At 40.4% G+C, this 20,741-nt stretch overlaps 1 protein-coding gene across 3 annotated transcripts in view; it reads right to left on the reverse strand.

Moving 5' to 3' along the window:
* Positions 1 to 20,741, reverse strand: part of CAMK1D (calcium/calmodulin dependent protein kinase ID) — a 537,115-nt gene that overhangs the window by 36,783 nt on the left and 479,591 nt on the right. For all 3 annotated transcript variants that reach the window (XM_066278887.1, XM_066278885.1, XM_066278886.1), the window contains exon 6: positions 2,258 to 2,333. In XM_066278887.1, the coding sequence (XP_066134984.1) occupies positions 2,258 to 2,333 (76 nt within the window). The remainder of the gene's footprint in view (positions 1 to 2,257; positions 2,334 to 20,741) is intronic.

Consider the following 20,741-nt stretch of genomic DNA (forward strand, 5'->3'; position numbering starts at 1 on the left):
AGCATAACCATAGCGTGTAGCAAATTATCTCCACGATATGGCCTATCACTCAAGAATCTGAACATCTTAAAAGGTACAATTGAGATGTCCCAAGTCCATTCATACCCTGCTTGAGACTGTCTGAGCTCTGGAGGTCACAAAGGAAAACAGAAGCCCAGCTTGCCATTTTTGAAGTTGGACACAGTCATGAAAACAGCTTATTGAGTTTATACTTAAAATAAAGATACACAGTACTTCTTTGCTTAATACCATACTTGAATCCAGTCAAATATTGTACTATATACCATAATTATAAGGATTTGGATGTAGTACTGTTCAAATCATATCGGATCCATATGCCAGGCTGAACTAATAGAAGTGGAAGAGAGAAAGAAAAAATTGCTGATTTCAGAACCGCCACATGTACACACACTAGTCTGTGGATATCTCAAAGGGGTCTCAAGTTTCACATGCCCTCCTAGTCTTTTTCCTTAGCCATCTACAAAAGCTTCCCAGTTGAATGTATTGATACACTATAGGCAGATCATTTTCTTCTCAGGTAATGAGACATACAAGTGTGAGTGTGTGAGTGTGTGTGTGTGTGTGAGTGTGTGTGTGTGTGTGAGTGTGTGTGAGTGTGTGTGAGTGTGTGTGTGAGTGTGTGTGAGTGTGTGTGTGTGTTCCAGCATTCCCTGAAGATGCCACATACTGTCAGACCTTTCACCCATCAGAGTCTCCTCTGATCACAGTCTTTCACTGTGTGCAGTGGGCTCTGTCTGCAAGGAAATATTCCCTTTCTTGGAGACAGTGAGGAGGAAAAATTAATTTTCTAGCAATTACAGAAACTAGTTAGCCTAAACTCACCCTAAAAGTATGTTTGATAAGTTTTGGGGAAAGAAATTGTAAATTGAAAGTAACTTTATAGTGGACCTAAGCAAAATAAACTATAACAATAAAAATCAAAATGATCCTCCTGAAATAACTGCAGCAAGCCTATCACCGATGACTACCCTTTAGGGTTAGTGGCAGTAAGTCACCTGAGAAGAAAGAAGAAATCCAAAAGCTAAATTTTGATTTTCACCACATATTTTTCTCATTGTGATTTCTTTTAGAGATGTCCTCATATTTTCACTGTGGTGTACATTCCCAGAAAAGCCAAGGTGGTACATGAAAAGACACTCAACATCATTATCCATAACAGAAATGCAAATCAAACCCACAATGAGATGGCACTGCACATCTGTTCTGTGAGGACGGCTATTATCAGAAAATGAAGAATCACAAGTACTGGCAAGGATGTGGGGAGACTGGAAGCCTCGTGCATTGCTGTTGGGAATGTAAGTGGTGGTGCTACTGTGGAAAATGGTATGGAGTTTCCTCAAGAAGTTAAACATGGAATTACCATATGATTTAGCAATCCCACTTCGGGTACACACCCCAAAGCACTGCAAGCAGGACCCATGCAGACGTCTGTCTACCAGTGTTCAGAGCGATGTTATTCACAATAGCCAAAAAGTGGGACCTGTCCCACTGTCTACTGATGGATGAATGAAATATAGTATCGACACAAAATGAAATATTATTCAGCCTCAAAAATGGGTACAATTATGACACGTGCTACATCATGAATGAATCTTAAGGAGAGTACGCTAAGTGAAATAAGCCAGTCACAAAGGACAAGTACTGTGTGATTCCCCTTACACTGAGGAGCCTAGAGTAGTCTAATTCCTAGAGACTTCTGTGATTCCTAGAGACTTTCTAGTAGGCTGGTGGCTGCCAGAGGCTGGGGGTGGGGAATTGGGAGCTAGTGTTTAACCCTTTGAGTAGTACGAACGTTCATGTTCATCCTTGTGCCTCCTGACCATCCTTACGATTGAACAAAAATTTTTATTTTAAAAATGTGTAAGGCAACATTAAAAAGAGGCAAATATATGTTCTTCTTGTTTCCATAAATTGGTTATCAAACAAACATGATTTTAAGTTAATAAAACTGTAACTGGAACTAATCTAATTTTTGGAAAAAATAAACTCACTACTGGGGGTCAGCAAGCATGAAGAAAACTCACTACTCAAAGGGTTAATGAGGACAGAGTTTCAATTTGGGAAGATGAAAGTTTTGGAAATGATGGTGGTAATGGTTGCACAACAATATGAATGTACTTAAATACTGCTGAATTATATTTTGAAAAGTGGTTAAAATAGTAAATTTTGAACTATGTCTATTTTGCCACAAGAAAAAAAAGGCAGGGGGCGAAGCTGAGGTGGTGAGCATACTTACAGTATGTAGGCAATCACCCCAATAGACCAGCAGTCGACAGCTTTGCTGTAAGGTTTCTGGGCGAGGACCTCAGGAGCTGTGGGATGATAAAGGAGAGACACAGCCTGACAATTTCAATGTCTGAAACAGAAGATACTTTTTTAGGGTTTTTTTTTTTCCTTTTTTAGTCTGCTACTAGGCTGAACTACCTGTGATTCTAAAACCTGAGTAGAGATACATGACCTATTTTATTGGCTGACTTTTTTTTTTTTGTATTTTTCTGAAGCTGGAAATGGGGAGAGACAGTCAGACAGACTCCCGCATGCACCCGACCAGGATCCACCCGGCACGCCCACCAGGGGCGACGCTCTGCCGCGACCAGAGCCACTCTAGCGCCTGGGGCAAAGACCAAGGAGCCATCCCCAGCGCCCGGGCCATCTTTGCTCCAATGGAGCCTCAGCTGCGGGAGGGGAAGAGAGAGACAGAGAAGAAGGAGTGGGGGGGGGGTGGAGAAGCAAATGGGCGCTTCTCCTATGTGCCCTGGCCGGGAATTGAACCCGGGTCCTCTGCACGCCAGGCCGACGCTCTACCGCTGAGCCAACCGGCCAGGGCCTGGCTGACTTTTTTAACAAGAAAAAAATGAGGGCACGGGTGTGTGTGTGTGTGTATGTGTATGTAACTAGAGATTATCAATCAAATGCAATCAATCAACAAATACTTAACTGGTGACTATTTTATATCAGTGTTGTGCTAAGTGCTATATTCTATTTGGGGCCTGGGGTATGATGTCCCCTCAAATCAGTTCAATTCAAGGAGGCATTTCTTGCCCCCATGTAGAGCCTTTGTAGGTGTTGTGGGGACATCAGTGTGAAGCCCCTCCCTCTGCCTTCACACAGCTTACCATCAAGTAGGGGTCAGACCTGGAACCTGGTCTCTGCCACCTGCCTGAGGCCTGCCTGTAGTCACCCCCTAAGGTTTTGGGTGGGTGATCTGTCAGTAGTCGTTTCATTTTCTCATTGGTGAAACCAGAAAAACGCTATTTCATCTCACTTCCTTGGTTCATCAAGAGTCATCCATCCCAGGGGCTGGGCTTGTGTTGTAATAATCCTACACTTTCTGTTCCTGGCCTTAAGGTGATAGCCCAGTGTTATCCACCACCCCCCCCCCCCCACTGCCGTGTCTCCCTTACGTATTTGTGCCAAGAGTAAATAAAGACAGTAAATTTTCTTCACTAGCAAAACCTTTTTTTTTTTTACCCAAATATATGTCATTGAGGTACCTCTAGCATAGACTTTCCAGAAATATTAAGAGGGTAGAGAAACCAAAAATAGCTACAGCTTGCAACGCACTCATCATAGGCTGAACTATGTGTTCTATGGGTTTGGGGTGTATAACCTCACTTACCGCCACTGTCTTTGGGGGCTTAATTATCTTTGTCATCATTATCTCCAAGTTACAGGTGAGGGCACAGAGGGACTGAGAGGGTCATGACTTGCCCAAAGCATCCAGCAGGAAAGTGGGCAACTCACCGACTTCCTTCCAGAGATCTATCCTCAATCAAGGGCTGCCACGATCTGGGTCTTATGCTAGTCATTAATAAACACTTTCTATGGTAATCCTGTCAACAACTCTGACAATGACCATATCTGCACCTGATAGAGAAGTTCAGTTTTTGACATTAAACCAGAGCTATAAACCAGTCGACCTTGCGCTTGTCCCAGCTCTTCCCACTGGAATGCACTGATGGTTAAAGGGCAGGCTTTCTTCCGTCTGGAGGAAAAGTCCCTGTGCAGAAAAACTAACAGCAAACTCTCTCTTTCGTTTGTTTGAAGACATGTCTTCCCGAGCCAGGACAGGGAAGGGTACAAGCTCCTCTGGATGTTTCCAGTTGTGATGGTGAGAAATACAATGCACAGGTGATCCCCAAATCTCATTTTCGGTTTCAGCCCCCATTTCTCCAGACTCCCAATCGGACTATTGTTTTTAACAAGAGCAAAATAAATGTGTTCATTCTTTCCTTGTGACGTTCACCCTGGATGCAGGAGCAAAAGGAGAGATGGAACTATAGGGCGAGGAGACTCGCAAACTGGAGAAGAGGCCTTAGCGAACGGGGAGGTGGCTGCATCAATAGTTCCTTTACCCCGTATCTATTGATAGTATTATAATATATTTCTCAGATGCTTCTATTATGGCAACTGACCAAAGGGAGCCATTTGCCATAGTAAATGTCTTGCTGATTTAGGAGCTATGTGCTCTCTGAGCTCCTGTTCTGGTCTGAGTGGCCACATGGGCACAGATGGTGGGCGGTGAGTGCATCTCCACAAGGAGCATATTTCTGAACCTCCAAGGCCATCCTCGTGGCCAGAGAAAAAGTTCACTGGAGTCAGAGAAGACTCCCTGAGCAATGTCTGACCTACCTTCACCTCCCAGCAGAGATGATGGCAGATGTCATGAGCACAGAGCTAGGCTGGTGGGCAGAGGCCCTGGCCTCCATGTCATGATGTCTGCAGGGCCCTTTAGGGAGAGGGACAGCCAGCCTGGCCCAGACACTCCGCAGAACCAGATGTCAAAGAGCACAGAACACAAGGAACTCTGCACAGGATTTACAGCACCAATTCATGTCATGCACCAGGCGCCACAGGTGATAGGTACATAGAAAGGAATGTGGAAAAGGAAGCTGTCAGCTGATCCCATAGTTAATGAGCAAAGGTTGGGCCCATCCCCTGAGCCACGATGTATAGAGGGGAAAAGGAACACAGTCCCTCCCTGCAAACCAGGTCTGGCCCACAGAGATGCTAATACTCCAGGTTCTCTCGCATTCCCCATGCTCACTGTCCCCAGCACTGTGGATTGGGAGGCATGGAGCTTTAAAAGAACATCCTCCCCCTTCTCCTCGTTGTCATCATCTGTTTGAAAGAGCAAAAGCACTGGTCACCATCTAGTATTCAAAATCCAAAAAAATAAAGGACACGGTTTTCTTCCAGAAGCCAGCAGAGCCAGGCGGCGCACATCAAGCCTTTCACCTTTGTTTGGGCAAATTCACCATTTCAGAGAGCTGTGCAAGGTACTGCAGAGACTTGAAAACCAAGTGGCTGATTCTTATGCAACCTGGAGCTTGAATGTCACTTGAGATGTGAAGATTCCTAAAGCTATAGATGGCACATATAATTTTGAAAATATGGATTTTGTTTAAATGATAAAGTTTATAACATCAAGTAGTTTTTTTAAAAAAAAGACTTCTAGATCTTTCTCAAGACACTTCTATTATGGCAACTGACAAAAGGGGCGACTAACAAAATGAATGCCGAGGGTCAATATGTGGCTAGTAGGGGAAAGTTCTAAATGATTAACAAATACCAGCATCACATGTAGGTAGGAGCAGTCTATGTGCATGTGCAAACACTGCTTGTTGTTTTTGGTATTGTGTCTTATCTGGGTTATATTAACAATAAAATATAAACAATTTTTTAAATGATAATTAGAGGCAGGTGAACGATTTGCTTTCTGGTGAAGTTCTTAATTGCCTGGAAATGCAAAGGGTAATGCAGGCAGTGTAATATAATGACAAAAACAATGAAACCAATTGATTCGGAAATAACATTCACACCAACTGAAAATATTTTAAAAATCATATAATGGCACACACACACACAAATGATCTTAACTCTAATTTCACTAGTGATTCCTGGAACCAAATGTTCTTTGGGATATGTTTGAATAAGCCTACCTCTGTCATTTTAAATAGCCAGTTTTCATCTCATAGTAATTCTTGAAAAAAAAATTTCTCAGGCAACATTCAAAACTCTCTGACAATCTGTTTTGGTGACCAAATAATAATGAGCCCCTATGATCAGCTTGGCTCTTTCCTCTCAAGCTCTGTGTTCTACAGTGGGTTCTGTTGTTTCCCCAAATGTTTCATTAACAAGGCTCCTGGCCCACCTCCCACAATTTTCTTGATCCCTTTCCATAGCATGTCTCCCTGGGAGAGCCACTTCTCACTCTAATCTTTTTAGAGACCAGTTTCCACTTTGAGAACAAGCCAAACTCTCTTGTACTGTGTTATCCATCTTATGCCACTGGCAAGAATTCTGCTGTAATTCTCAAAAGTCATAGCATCCAATTTACAAAGTTTCGGAAGACAAATGAGCTTCCAGGCCGAGGAGGCCCAGAGTACAGTCCTTCTGGAGCCTTGTGAAGTGATAAGGGTTCTCTGAGCCAGCCACAATTCCAACTCCACCCCAACATTGCCTGCAAGTGCCAAAGAACTTCTTAATCAGGGAGAAAGAATTGTCTCTTCTGATTGTACCTAGCACAATTCCTGTGTAGTGAGATGTTAGTAATGACTCTGGTCACTACCACACCTTCTAATAGAGGGAGGCTTTTAATTGAAATAACTTAATTGTAGCTCTTGACAAAGACAGTAGTCATTAAAAGGCACTGTGGCTGGTTTGTGATGTTATCAGTCCCCAGGCAGAGCAGGAAAGGACTTAGTTTCCCAGCTCATTCATGACAGAAGGAAAAGACTCAAGTAGAGAGGGTACACACAGATTCCTCAAGTACATTTCAAGGCACAACCCCTGGGGACTATCAGTAGCCATAAATGGCAGTGGAGAGACTCACTCACCTGGAGGTATTGAAAAGACACATGCAAGATAGGTAGCAGGTCCAACCTTCTGATTGTCCCTTAGGCTTGGCCAAAGCCAGCCTTTTAGAGCTGGAGAAAGTAGGGCTGGGGTGGAGGCAGCACTACCTGGGTGACATGTGTTGGGCATGACAGTTGGGTTCCCAGGTCCAGTCAGCAAAATCCTATGATACACTAGCCTTCTTGTATGCTCTTACTGTACTTTATGCATCCACTCACTGCTGTGTGAATCTCATAGTCAAATTCGGGGTTTAGCACATTCTGGTTATTAACAAACAGTTATTCAACTGAGCCCAACCTACTTGACACACATGCCACTATTTCCATAAGAAAATGTTTTTCAAATTCCATATAAGTGATTTACAAATAAGCATAGCTGTCTTAAATACATATATTTGGTGAGTAGGTACAGGCAGAATAAAAGAATAAAATAAGATGGAGAGAGCAACAATTCAGTCGTCAATTGGGAAATACCTGTATTAGGTACAAGATCAATCACTAAATTCCTGTCCTTTAGCAAATGATTTCTGACACAAATTGTGGTGATAAAGAGGAGGAACTGGCCCTCATCCTCCATGTGTGCATGTGTTTGTCATTCTGCTGTTCTCCTTTTAGAACATTTTCAAAGGGATTTCAGAATTTCTAGTTTTAAGGTTAAAGGGCAGAAAAGATATTCTGTTAAATGACCTCTCAGAACCTCCATCCTGGTCAAATCATGGGGGCCATTAATTGTTTTCTTGGTCACTCTTGATAGAAGCAGCATCCCATTGGCTAGATTCATTTACACCAGTAAATGTAAATTAAACTCCATGGAAACTACACAGCCTCGGAATAGCGTATGTGAGCTACTGAAGATATCCACAGACAGATGCGGTCCTTCTCAGCTTCAAGCTGAACTCACACTCTCGGAAAGAGCAGGTTTAAGATTTAAAATAATTGAATTTACTGCTGAGAGACACTACCAACTCAAGGTGGAAAATTCCACTTGGTAAGAAATATCTTTTCTAAACCACGCTGTATCATATTGATGCAGAGCAAGGATTTCTGGTAAAGGAAAGGAATCCAGAGAGTTCAAAAAGAAAATTAACAAAAAACCCCAGAAACCTTTCATCTCTTTTTTTTTTTGTTTTTTTTAAAATTGATTTTTAATTTACTGTGTTTACATAGATTCTACTGTTGCCCTGAATGCACCCCCCCACCCCCGTATTCCCCTCAACATCTCCCTTACGCCCCTCTCCATAGCGCCCTCCCCCCTGCTCTTCAGGTTTATCCCATCCTATCATCCCCTTTCCCTCTGTGCTCTTTTCCTCTGGTCCCTCTGTTCTCTCCTCTGTCTCAATTCTGCTCCTCAGTTCACATTGTTCATTAGATTCCTCAAATGAGTGAGGTCATATGATATTTGTCTTTCTCTGTCTGGCTTATTTCACTTAACACAATAGTTTCCAGGTCCACCCATGTTGTCGCAAAAGGTTAGATTTCCTTCATTTCACGGCCCCATAGTATTCCATTGTGTATATGTACCACTGCTTTTTAATTCACTTATCCACTGATGGACACTTGGGCTGTTTTCAGATCTTTGCTATTATGAACAGTGCTGCCATAAACATGGGGGTGCATTTCTTCTTTTCAAACAGTGCTATGGTGTTCTTGGGGTATATTCCTAAAAGTGGGATAGCTGGGTCAAAAGGCAGTTCGATTTTTAATTTTTTGAGGAATCTCCATACGGTTTTCCACAGTGGCTGCACCAGTCTGCATTCCCACCAGCAGTGCAGGAGGGTTCCCTTTTCTCCACATCCTCGCCAGCACTTATTCTGTGTTGTTTTGTTGATGAGCACCATTCTGACAGGTGTGAGGTGATATCTCATTGTGGTTTTAATTTACATTTCTCTAATGATTAGTGATGTTGAGCATTTTTTCATATACCTATTGGTCATCTGTATGTCCTCTTTGGAAAAGTGTCTATTCATTTCTTTTGCCCATTTTTGATTGGATTGTTTATCTTCCTGGTGTTGAGTTTTACAAGTTCTTTATAAATTTAAGTTTTTAACCCCTTATCAGACGTATTGTCAAATATGTTCTCCCATTGTGTGGTTTGTCTTTTTATTTTGTTCTTATTGTCTTCAGCTCTGCAAAAGCTTTTTAGTTAGGTATAGTCCTATGTTTTTATCCTGTCTTTTATTTCACTTGCCTGTGGGGATAAATCAGCAAATATACTGCTGTGAGAAATATCGAAGAGCTTACTGCCTATGTTTTCTCTTAAGATGCTTATGGTTTCATGGCTTATATTTAAGTCTTTTATCCATTTTGAGTTTATTTTTGTGAATGGTGTAAGTTGGTGGTCTAGTTTCATTTTTTTGCAGGTAGCTGTCCAATATTCCCAACACCATTTGTTGAAAAGGTTGTCTTTACTCCATTGTATGCTCTTACCTCCTATGTCAAATATCAATTGTCGCCCTGGCCGGTTGGCTCAGTGGTAGAGCGTCGGCCTAGCGTGCGGAGGACCCAGGTTCGATTCCCGGCCAGGGCACATAGGAGAAGCACCCATTTGCTTCTCCACCCCTCCGCCGCGCTTTCCTCTCTGTCTCTCTCTTCCCCTCCCGCAGCCAAGGCTCCATTGGAGCAAAGATGGCCCGGGCGCTGGGCATGGCTCTGTGGCCTCTGCCTCAGGCACTAGAGTGGCTCTGGTCGCAATATGGCGACGCCCAGGATGGGCAGAGCATCGCCCCCTGGGGGGCAGAGCACCGCCCCTGGTGGGCGTGCCGGGTGGATCCCAGTCGGGCGCATGCGGGAGTCTGTCTGACTGTCTCTCCCTGTTTCCAGCTTCAGAAAAAAGAAAATAAATAAATAAATAAATAAATAAAAAATATCAATTGTCCATAAAGGTGTGGGTTTATTTCTGGGTTCTCAGTTCTGTTCCATTGATCTATATGCCTGTTCTTATGCCAGTACCAAGCTACTTTTAGTACAATGGCCTTGATATCAAGAAGTGTGATATCTCCCACTTTTTTGTCATTTTCAAGATTGCTGAGGCTATTCATGTGGTTTTTTGCTTCCATATAAAGTTTTGAAATATGTGTTCTATATTGTTGAAGTATGTCATTGGTATTTTAATTGGTATTGCATTAAATTTATAAATTGCTTTGGGTAATATAGACATTTTAATGATGTTTATTCTTCCTAACCATGAGCACGGTATATACTTCCACTTGTTTGTATCTTCCTTGATTTCTTTTTTCAATGTTTTATAATTTTCTGAGTACAAGTCTTTAATCTCCTTGGTTAAATTTGCTCCTAAGTATTGAATATGTACTTTATTTTTTTGGTTGCAATAGTGAAGGAGATTGTTTCCTTAATTTCTCTGACAGTTCATTGTTGGTGTTTAAAATGCCTCTGATTTCTAAGTATTAATTTTATACGCCACCTTGCTGAATTCATTTATCAGTTCCAGTAGTTTTTTAACTGAGACTTTAGGGTTTTCTATATACAATATCATATCATCTGCAAATAATGATAGTTTTACTTCTTTTCCAATTTGGATGCCTTTTATTTCTTCTTCTTGTCTGATTACTGTGGCTAGGACTTCCAGAACTATGTAGAATAAGTGGTGAAAGGGGGCACCCCTGCCCTGTTCCTGATCTTAAGGGGATTGCTTTTAATTTTTGCCCATTGAGTATGATGTTGGCTGTGGGTTTCTCATAGATGGCTTTTATCATGTTGAGGTATGTTCCCTGTATTCCCACTTTGCTGAGAGTTTTGATCATGAATGGGTGCTGGATTTTATCAAATGCTTTTTCTGCAACTATTGAAATTATCATGTGGTTTCTCTCCTTCCTTTTGTTTATGTGATGAATTGCATTGACTGATTTGCGAATATTGTACCAGCCTTGCCTCCCCAGAATAAATCCCACTTGATCATGCTGTATGATTTCTTTCATATATTGCTGGATCTGGTTTGCTAATATTTTCTTGAGGATTTTAGCATCTAAATTCATCAGGGATATTGGCCTATAGTTTTCTTTCTTTGTGTTGTCTTTGCCTGGTTTTGAAATCAGAATCATGCTCGCTTCATAAAAGGAGCTTGGAAGTCTTCCTTCCTCTTGAATTTTTTGAAATAGTTTGAGAAGGATAGGAGTTAGTTCTTCTTTGAATATTTGGTAGAATTCACTTGTGAAGCCATTGGGCCCAGGGCTTTTCTTTGTTGGGAGATTTTTGATAACTGTTTCGATCTCATTTGTTGTAATCAGTCTGTTTAGGTTTTCTGATTCTTCCAGATTGATTTTTTAAAGATTATATGTTTCAAGGAATTTGTCCATTTCATCTAGGTTGTCTAATTTTTTGACATACAGTTCTTCATAGTAATTTTTTTTACAATCCTTTGTATTTCTGTTGTGTCAGTTGTTACTTCTCCATTCTCATTTCTAATTTTATTTATTTCAGTCCTCTCTCTTTTTTTCTTGGTGAGTCTGGTTAAAGGTTCACCAATCTTGTTTACCTTTTCAAAGAATCAACTCCTGGTTTCATTGATCCTCTGTATTGTTTCTTTAGCCTCTTTGTCATTTATTTCCACTCTGATCTTTATTATTTCCTTCCTTCTACTACCTCTGGGCTTTACTTGCTGTTCTTTTTCTAGTTCTTTTAGATGAAAGGTTAAGTTGTTTATTTGAGCTTTTCCTAGCTTCTTAAGGTATGACTGTAATGCTATGAATTTCCCTCTCAGTACCACTTTTGCTGTGTCCCATAAATTCTGAGTTGTTGTATGCTCATTATTATTCATTTCTAGGAATTTTTTTATTTCTTCTGTGATCTCATTGTTAACCCATTCATTATTTAATAACATACTATTAAACCTTCAAGTGTTTGAATGCTTTTCAATTTTTCTGTTGTAGATGATTTCTAGTTCCATGCCATTGTGATCAGATAAAATGCTTGATATGATTTCAATCTTCTTAAATTTGCTGAGACCAGTTTTGTGCCCTAAATTGTGGTCTATGCTAGAGAATGTACCATGAGCACTTGAAAAGAATGTATATTCTGCTGCTTTAGGGTGAAAGGTTCTGAAGATATCTATTAAATCAAGTTGATCTAGTATGTCCAGTAAGTCTGCTGTTTCTTTGTTAATATTCTTTCTTGAGGATCTATCTAGTGATGTTAGTGGGGTATTGAAATCCCCAACTATTATAGTATTGCTTTTGATCTCACCCTTTATATCCATCAAAGTTCACTTTATATATTTAGGAGCTCCTATATTAGGTGCATAGATATTTATAATGGTTAGATCTTCCTGTTGGATTGCTCCCTTTATCATTATGTAGTGACCTTCTTTATCTCTTACTATAACCTTTGTTTTAAAGTCCAATTTGTCTGATATAAGTATTGCTACCCCAGCTTCTTTTTCATTTCCATTTGCATGAAATATTTTTTCCATCCTTTTACCTTCAGTCTATGTGCATCTTTTGTTTTGAGGTGTGACACTTGTAGACAGCATATGTATGGGTCCTGTTTTCTTAACCATGCTGCTACCCTATGTCTTTTGATCAGATCATTTAATCCATTTACATTTAAGGTTATTATTGATATGTAGTTGTTTATTGCCATTTTATTCTTTAAAGCTGTATTCCTCTTTTGCTATATTCTTTTCCCCTTTTGATCTGTTTACAACAGGCCCCTTAACATTTCTTGCAGTATTGGTTTGGTTGTAATAAATTCCTTCAGTTTTTTTTTGTCTGGGAAGCTTTTTATTTCTCCTTCAATTTTAAACAATAGCCTTCCTCGATAAAGTAGTCTTGGTGGTAGGTTCTTGTTCTGCATTACTTTGAATATTTCTTGCCATTCCTTTCTGGCCTCAAGTGTTTCTGTGGAGAAGTTTAATGTCATCCTTATGGGGACTTCTTTGTAAGTAATAGCCTTTTTTTTCTCTAGTAGCTTTTAACATTTTCTCTTTATCACTTAGCTTTGGTGTTTTAATTATGATGTGTCTTGGTGTAGATTTCCTTGGGTTTCTCTTTAATGGAATGCTCTGTACTTCTTGAACTTGTGTGACTCTTTCCTTCATCAATTTAGGGACGTTTTCAGCTATGATTTGATTGAACAAAGTCTCTATCCTTTGTTCTTTCTCTTCTTCTTCAGGAACCCGTATGATGGTGTTGGTCAAATAAGTTTGTAAATATGATATATATGTTTGCTCGCTTATTGTTTTCATTGGGTGTGGGGGACAGGCTGTAAGCAGGCAGGGTTGTTACAGCCTAAGGCTTAGTTTTAAGACTAAGCTTTTCCCCACACCCTTGATGTTGTATGATGTGGGGTGGTGCACTCTCATGAGGAATCCCATTATGCCTCAGATACGTGACTCTGTATCAGAAACTTTCTTGTTTGTACATTAAATTAAAGGTTTTGATTTCTACACTATAAAATGGGGCAGACAAGCCCATGCTGAAAGAGAGCAGAGAAAGGCCACGTGGAGGAGAGGAGAAGCAGCCAACATGGTGGAGTGCTGAAGGAGAAGCCAGTTTGTGCAGAGTTATGCAGAGAGAAGGAGATAGGGAACAGAGGTGAATAAGGCTGGTGTGGTAGAAACCTTTGATTCTAGGAAACTCGGATAAGTCAGTGATTTAGGAACCCTGAATAAAAACGAACGTGTTTTCCCACTGTGTGTATTTCTTGCCCGCCTGGTGCAAGCTAGGATTAAAGCTAATGGCCCACCAGTTCTTGGCTCCGTTGTTTCATTACCGTCTGTCCGAATCAAATGCGAATGTGCATGGGACAGGCGGCTGTGATGGTGGCCGTGTCTACCAGCCTTACATTTGGTGTAGTCTTTGGCAGGATTTGATATAGATCAGTATGGAACCACTACCATGCTTCAGCAGTGGATTAGAGGACTGTCTGCTGTTATGGTTCCCCATGGCTGTCTTTTTGGGGGCTGTAGGCTTGCTCACTTTCACAGCCATGTGTGAGGCAACCAAGAGCTTTATGAGGGAAGCTGCCCGAGACCTGCAAACCGATCAGTGGAAGGAACTGGAACAAATGTGGGAGAAAAGATGCTGACCCTGGAGCTGGAGCAAGCACTGGAGAAATAGGCTGACCAGGTTCATGAGATTCATTTGGAAATGGAGCAGCCACTGGAGAAGGAATCACAGACTTGTGAGTTGCAGATTGCCCTGAACATTGTGGAAAGCAAGCAGTGGTGGGAGGCCGAGGCTGAGGCTGGGTCTGGGGCTGCAAGGCCCATGAAGCAGAAGGCGGCAGGAGTTTGCATTTCCAGTTCCTCTTTGGAGAATGAGGAGAATCGGTCTGGAGTTGCAATCCGCAGTCTCCAGAAGGTGAGAGCCCAGCAGCAAGGAGTACCTACTACACCCCTGGTAGGTCTGCAATTTTAGGACATAGGGTGGATGCCATCAAGCTCTCAGGAGCAGAGATGAAAATGCTGACTGCCATTGCCAAGTCCTCCTCCTTGGGACACTGTAAGACCTGCCAGGATGGGAGGGATGAGGGGGTGGCTGAGGCCCAGTGTGTGTGGACTAATTCCTGGACTACAACTGGAGTGGGCACTGGCTCCTTTGTTGCATGGATTTACGAATTTTGGACAATGTGAAATACCCTGATGGGGGTGGGGGGCAGCTTTGCTAGAAGCCCTCCCCGTGCCCCCAGAAGCTTTTTAAAGGGCTACAAAGAAGGCCAAGGACATTTTGTGCTTTTGGCAAAGTGCTTAGAGACTGGTGAAATGTACCTTTGTAATTGTTGAAATTGTATGATTTGTCATGTTGTTGTAATTTGTGTAATGTGCCTAATTTCCTTGTGCAGGAATACCTGTGCTTTAGATTGTGAAGTGAGCAAAAGGGGTGGAATGTTGGTCAAATAAGTTTGTAAATATGATATATATGTTTGCTCACTTATAGTTTGCATTGGATGTGGGAGACAGGCTGTTAGCAGGCAGGGTCATTATAGCCTGAGGCTTAGTTTTAAGACTAAGCTTTTCCCCACACCCTTGACTGTTACATGATGTGGGGTGGTGCACTCTCATGAGGAATCCCATTATGCCTCAGATATATGACTTGGTATCGGAGACTTTCTTGTTTGTATATTGGATTAAAGGTTTTGATTTCTATACTATAAAATGGGGCAGAGGAGCCCATGCTGGAGGAGAGCAGAGAAAGGCCACGTGGAGGAGAGGAGAAGCAGCCAAGATGGTGGAGTGCTGAAGGAGAAGCCAGTTTGTGCAGAGTTTGTGCAGAGAGAAGGAGATAGGGAACAGAGGTGAATAAGGCTGGTGAGGTAGAAACCTTTGATTCTAGGAAACTCAGATAAGTCAGTGGTTTTGGGAGCCCTGAATGGAAATGGAAGTGTTTTCTCACTGTGTGTATTTCTTGCCCGCCTGGTGCAAGCTAGGATTAAAGCTAATGGCCCACCAGTTGTTGGCTCCATTGTTTCACTACTGTCTCTCCGAATCAAATGTGAACTTGCATGGGCCAGGTGGCTGTGATGGTGGCCGTGGCTACTGGCTTTACAGATGCAGATGTTATTTCTCTTCATGTTGTCACAGAGCTCTCTTAGTTTCCTCAGACTTTTTGAGTCTCTTTTCTTTTTGCTGCTCTGCTTTCATGCCTTCATTTATCTTGTCCTCTAACTCGTTGATTCGATCTTCAGCTTCATCTGTCCTGCTTTTAATTCCTTCCATTGTGTTCTTCATTTCTGATATTGTATTTGTAATTTCTGACTGATTATTTTTTATTATTTCAATGTCCTTTTTCATACTTGCTATCTCTTTATTTAGGAGTTTGTTATGACCATCTATTGTTGTTCTTATTAAGTACTTTGAGCATCCTAACAATCATTATTTAAAACTCTGCATCCGGTAATTTGGTTATATCTACTCATTCAGGTCCTTTTCTGGGGATTTCTCCTGATTAATTTGGGTTGCATTTCTCTGCCTTCTCATTTTGTCTGTGTATAAGAAGGGTGTGGCCACTGGAGTCCAATGGGTGTGGCCTCTGTGTTCCCTATGTGTGGTCAGTATGCAGGCCCGCTACCCCCTCTGCTGCTGCTTCAGGCATTGGGGTATGAGCGTAGCTGGTGCCAGCCTGCTGCGGCTCCATCTCATTTTTAAAAACAATGAAACTTCCCATTTTCCTTACTAAAGAAAGAGGGAAAAGGGCTTAACCAAGTGGAAGTGAGAATGAGGAGAGTGGCTTTCTTGTAGGGATGGAGTGAGGGGCTGCATTAATCACTCCTCTGGCCCTTATAAAACAGAAGAAGACATTTCCCCTTTCCTGCACTCTCAAGGTATGCTAAAGAGCAGTTTCTTCTGAAAGGGACAAGGAGATTGAGATCTCATCCTGTTACCAAGCTCTTAAACTCAAAGCAATTTGTTCGCCTCTGGGGATGTTTTGAGTACCACTCCTCTCAGTACATCAAAGATAAACACTCCCAGGGGGCAAAGGACAGGGACATGGTTAGGAGAGAGCAGCCCACGGTGGTGGGAGCAGCCCTCCATGCCAGAAAATGAAAAATACTGGTCTAGAACACTGGCAACGAGGCTGTGTTTTTCCCTTTATGAATCATTTAATGGGCTGGGTTCCATTTCAAGCACTGGCATTATGTAGTGAAGAAAGCAGACATGACCCCTGCACCCACAGCACTTCTTTTCTGGGCACTGAGTGTAGACACAAGCCACAGAAGTAATACAGCCTTAGCTGCTTTACTCTGGACAATGATCAGGCCAAGACAGAGAAGATAGCAACAAAATGGGAGAGGTGTTATTGCTTTTTTTAAAGTTTAATTCACTCTAAATAAAACTTTGAAAATACTAAACTTACTTTAAATAAAATTCTGAAGATACCCAGGAAAAGAATACATCACTTCCAATAGTCAAATAAAGAAGACAGTGCAAACAGAAAGAATGGGAAAAAGACAGATGGGAGAAACACATCACTTTGGCTAGCAGAACTGTAAAAGTAAGCCTTGTGTGTATTCTAAGAATAAAGCAATAGGTATAAAGATGAAGCAGTAGGAGAGGTAAAAAGGATCATTTTAGAATTAAGAGGTAAAGATGTAAAATAGCTGTCTGGATTTAGGTTATTTTAACTTAAAACAATTTCAGTTGTCTGGATTTAAACAGTTTTAAGTAGTTAGGCATACTGACTTCTCAGTGAAGGAAACCTACGATCTACCACTTACTATATGTGTGAAGTTGGCCGTGGCTTTTTTTTTTCTTTCTGAAGCAAGAAGCAGGGAGGTAGAGAAACAGATTCCCACATGTGCCCAACCAGGATCCACCCAGCAAGCACACCAGGGTGGGGCATTGCTCTGCTGCAACTGGAGCCATTCTAGCACCTGAGTTGAAGGCCATGTAGCCATCCTCAGCACCCGGGCCAACTTTGCTCCAATGGAGCCTTGGCTGCGGGAAGGGAAGAGAGAGAGAGAGAGAGAGAAAGGAGAGGGGAAAGGGCGAAGAAGCAGACGGCTGCTTCTTCTGTGTGCCCTGATTGGGAATTGAATCTGGGACTTCCACATGCCAGGCCAATGCTCTACTACTGAGCCAACCAGCCAGGGCCTGGCCGAGTCATTTAACTTCTCTAAACCTCCTATAAAATAGGAACATTAATAAAGCCCAACTTTTAGAACTGTTAAGTGACTTACAGGAAATAATAAGCTTATAAAAAGTTAGTAGTAGTTATTATGTAAGGAAGAAAAGTTGGTAAAACCAAAGGAATAGAAGCAGAACTCAGGTTTTATTATTTTCTAGAAATAAGGATGGACAGCTACTTGATATCATTTGGTATTTTCTCTTGGTTTTAGCTTAACATATTGGAAATTATCCGTAAATTAAAATGTTCACCCTTTTGATGAAAACCTTTGGAAATCATCACTGTGCTGGGCTCATATGTGACAGAGGGGCATGCCACGAGAACTTGAATCTGAGAGTTGGAAGAATCCTTAAAAATCCCTATACACACCTCTCATCCAGCTGGTCCCTTTGTCCATTTAGTTATTTCTTTTGCTCATTTAATCACCAGCCTATTTACATAGCCCCCACTCTCTCCAGGCACCATTCTGAACACTGCAACCCACGAATTTCCTGTTCATCACTGCTGACAGAAAATGCTATGGAAACAAGGACAACTTGTCATAATATATGTGACAAAACCAGCAAAAGAAAGGAAATAATAAAAATCAGAGCAGAAATAAAATAGAGAACAGAAAAACTATAGAAAAAAATCAATGAAACAAAGAGCTAGTTCTTTGAAAAGATCAACAAAACTGACAAACCCTTGGCAAGACTCACTAAGGAAAAAAAGAGAAAGGACTCAGATAAACAAAATCCAAAATGGAAGAGGAGAAATCACCACAGATATCATAAATATACAAAGAATTATTGTAGAATACAATGAAAAACTATATGCCACCAATTTAACAATCTAGAAGAAATAAATTCCTAGAACAATATAATCTTCCTAAATTGAGTCACAAAGAAGCAGAAAGCCTAAGCAGACTCATAAGCAGGGAGGAAATAGAAACAACTATCAGAAACCTCCCCAAAAATAAAAGTCCAGGGCCAAACAGCTATACTAGTGAATTCTCTCAAACATTCAAAGAATATTTGGTTCCTTTTCTACTCAAAGTCTTCCAAAAAATTGAAGAAGAAGCAATACTTCCAAACACATTTTATGAGGCCTATATAATCCTCATAACAAAACCTGGCAAGGACAACACAAAAAAAGAATACAGACCAGTATCTCTAATGATTACAGATGCTAAAATACTAAACAAAATACGAGCAAATCGAATACAACAAAACATTAAAAAAATAATTCATCATGATCAAGTGGAATTCATCCCAAAATCACAAGGACAGTTCAACATACGTAAAACAGTTAACGCAATACACCATATCAACTAAACAGAGAACAAAAATCATATGATCCTATCAATAGATGCAGAAAAGGCATTCAATAAAATACAACATTATTTTATGTTTAAAACACTCAAGAAAATGGGTATAGAAGGAAAATATCTCAACATAATAAAGGCCATTTATGACAAACCATCAACTACCATCATATTAAATGGCAAAAAACTGAAAACTTTTCCTCTAAAATCAGGAACAAGACAAGATTGCCCACTCTCTCCACTGTTATTCAATGTAGTACTAGAAGTTCTAGCCAGAGAAATAAGACAAGAGAAAGAAATAAAAGGCAATCATATTGGAAAAGAAGAAGTAAGATTTCACTTTTTGCAGATGATATGATCCTGTACATCAAAAACCCTAAAGACTCCACAAAAAGACTATTAGAAACAACAAACCAATAATACAGTAAGGTCGCAGGATACAATATCAGTATAGAGAAGTCTATTGCCTTCTTATATGCCAACAATTAAACATCAGAAAATGAACTAAAAAAAATAATCCCTTTCATGGTTGTAACAAACAAACAAACAAAGAAAACCTAAAAATAAACATAACAAAGAATTTGTAAAGGACCTCCATAATGAAAACTATAAGCATTGTTAAGGGAAATAGAAAAAGATACAATGAAATGGAAAAATATTCCTTGTTCTTAGATAGGAAAAATAAGTACAGCTAAAATGACCACATTACCCAAAGCAATATACAAATTTAATATAATTCCCTTCAAAATTCCAATGTCATTTTTTTTAAAGAAATGGAACAAAAAATCATCAGGTTTATATGGAACTATAAAAAACTCCAAATAGCCAAAGTAATCCTAAGGAAAAAGAACAAAGCTGAGGGCATTACAATACCTGACTTCAAATTATATTATAGAGCCATGATAATCAATACAGCATGGTATTGGTAGAAAAATAGACACTCAAACCAATGGAACAGAAAAGAGAGCCCAGAAATAAAATCACATATCTATAGTCAAATCATCTTTGATAAAAGAGCCAAAAACACACAATGGAGAAAAGAAAGCCTCTTCAATAAATGGTGCTGGGAAAACTGGAGACCCATGTGCAAAAGAATGAAACTCCACTGTAGTTTGTCCCCTTGTACTAAAATTAATTCAAAATGGATCAAAGACCTAAATATAAGACCTGAAACAATAAATTATATAGAAGAAAACATAGGTACTAAACTCATAGACCTTGATCATAAAGAATATTTTATGAATTTGACTTCAAAGGCAAGAGAAGGTAAGGCAAAGATAAATGAATGGGACTACATCAGACTAAGAAGCTTTTTGCACAGCAAAATGAACTGACAACAAAACAAACAGCCAACTAAATGAGAGATGATATTTTCAAGCAACAGCTCAGATAAGGGCCTAATATCCAAAATATACAAAGAACTCACAAAACTCAACAACAAACAAGCAAACAATCCAATAAAAAAAATGGGAAGAGGACATGAACAGACACTTCTCCCAGGAAGAAATACAAATCGCCAGTAGATATATGATGCTCATCTTCACTAGCTATTAAAGAAATGCAAATCAAAACTACAATGAGATACCACCTTACACCTGTTAGGTTAGCTATTATCAACAAGACAGGTAACAACAAGTGTTGGAGAGGCTGTAGAGAAAAAGGAACTCTCATTCACTATTGCTGGGAAAGTAAATTAGTGCAACCATTATGGAGGAAAGTATGGAGGTTCCTCAAAAAATTAAAAATAAAAGTAACATATGACCCAGCAATCCTTCTACTGGGAATATACTCCCAAAACTCAAAAACATTGGCACATAAAGACACATGCAGCCTCATGTTCATTGCAGCATTGTTCACAGTGGCCAAGACATGGAAACAACCAAAAAGCCCTTCAATAGAAGATTGGATAAAGAAGATGTGGTACATATACACTATGGAATACTACTCAACCATAAGAAATGATGACATAGTATCATTTAC

This window comes from Saccopteryx bilineata, chromosome 5 (genome assembly GCF_036850765.1).
Source record: "Saccopteryx bilineata isolate mSacBil1 chromosome 5, mSacBil1_pri_phased_curated, whole genome shotgun sequence".
Lineage (NCBI taxonomy): Eukaryota > Metazoa > Chordata > Mammalia > Chiroptera > Emballonuridae > Saccopteryx > Saccopteryx bilineata.